The sequence below is a fragment of the Penaeus monodon genome, chromosome 33 (genome assembly GCF_015228065.2).
Source record: "Penaeus monodon isolate SGIC_2016 chromosome 33, NSTDA_Pmon_1, whole genome shotgun sequence".
In the NCBI taxonomy this organism is placed as follows: Eukaryota; Metazoa; Arthropoda; class Malacostraca; order Decapoda; family Penaeidae; genus Penaeus; species Penaeus monodon.
The window spans coordinates 10450499-10451332 of record NC_051418.1 but is presented as its reverse complement, the minus strand read 5'-3'; the positions used below and the strand labels follow the sequence as shown (position 1 = coordinate 10451332).

The 834-nt window shown below is 38.1% G+C and overlaps 1 protein-coding gene across 1 annotated transcript in view; it reads right to left on the bottom strand.

The window, feature by feature from the left end:
• Nucleotides 1-828, bottom strand: part of LOC119594240 — a 33581-nt gene extending 32753 nt beyond the window's left edge. Inside the window, 3 exon segments of the mRNA XM_037943309.1 lie at nucleotides 44-260; nucleotides 423-625; nucleotides 754-828. Coding sequence (XP_037799237.1) covers nucleotides 44-260; nucleotides 423-557 — 352 coding nt within the window. The 5' untranslated portion in view covers nucleotides 558-625; nucleotides 754-828.
• Between the last annotated feature and the right edge of the window lie 6 nt (nucleotides 829-834).

Genomic DNA, 834 nt, shown 5'->3' with positions numbered 1-834 from the left:
CCTTTAGAAAAGATTGGAAAAGCAAATATACTGGATAATTTACCTAATTCTGCAAAAGTTTGATTGAGATTATCAGTGTCCATGATATTAGATCCTAAGCCTGCTAAGATAGAGCCAACTGCTTCTGTGGCAGCATCTCGTGGTCCAATGTCCGAAAGAGACAGATGTGCATCATGACCACCAACTGAATCAATATCTAGAGAGCTTCCAGTCTTCTTCCTAATGTACTCCAATTTCTTCTGACGCTCCTCTTCCTCAGCCTGAGGGAAGCAATTTAATGTTATAATTACTTTTTAATTATTAGTGATCTCTATGAGGCATAAATTATCTTCATTTTTCAAACAGATAACATTCACTACTGATTGCTGTCTTACTGTCTATATAATGAGATAAATTATAAACATATGCTGAAGATTACAAACCTTAGCTTTGTCATAATAAGGTCTGCAGTCCCCAAGGTAATGTATAACTGTCCTGTTCTTGATAAGAGGTGTGTGGTAGGTGAGGCGAGCAAAGAGTCCCTCTGGCTCCCATGTAATAAGGTAGGATGTTTCCATCAGGCCATAGTCATTGGAAGACAGTCGAATGTCACCTACTGTCTTCCAGCGGTACAAGTCCAACTTCTCTGAAAACAATATTGAAAGAGAAGAATTGACAGACAGAAAAATTTAAATGAAATATTGCACAAACATTACCATAGCACAAACCTTTCTCATAGAAGTTAGAGTTGGGTTTTGTTTTTCCATAACATACCTTTGGCACCAACATTAATAACATATACACCTCCAGGTTGAGGCTCAGTGAGTGGCTCAGATAACCCTCCTCCAGCATTAA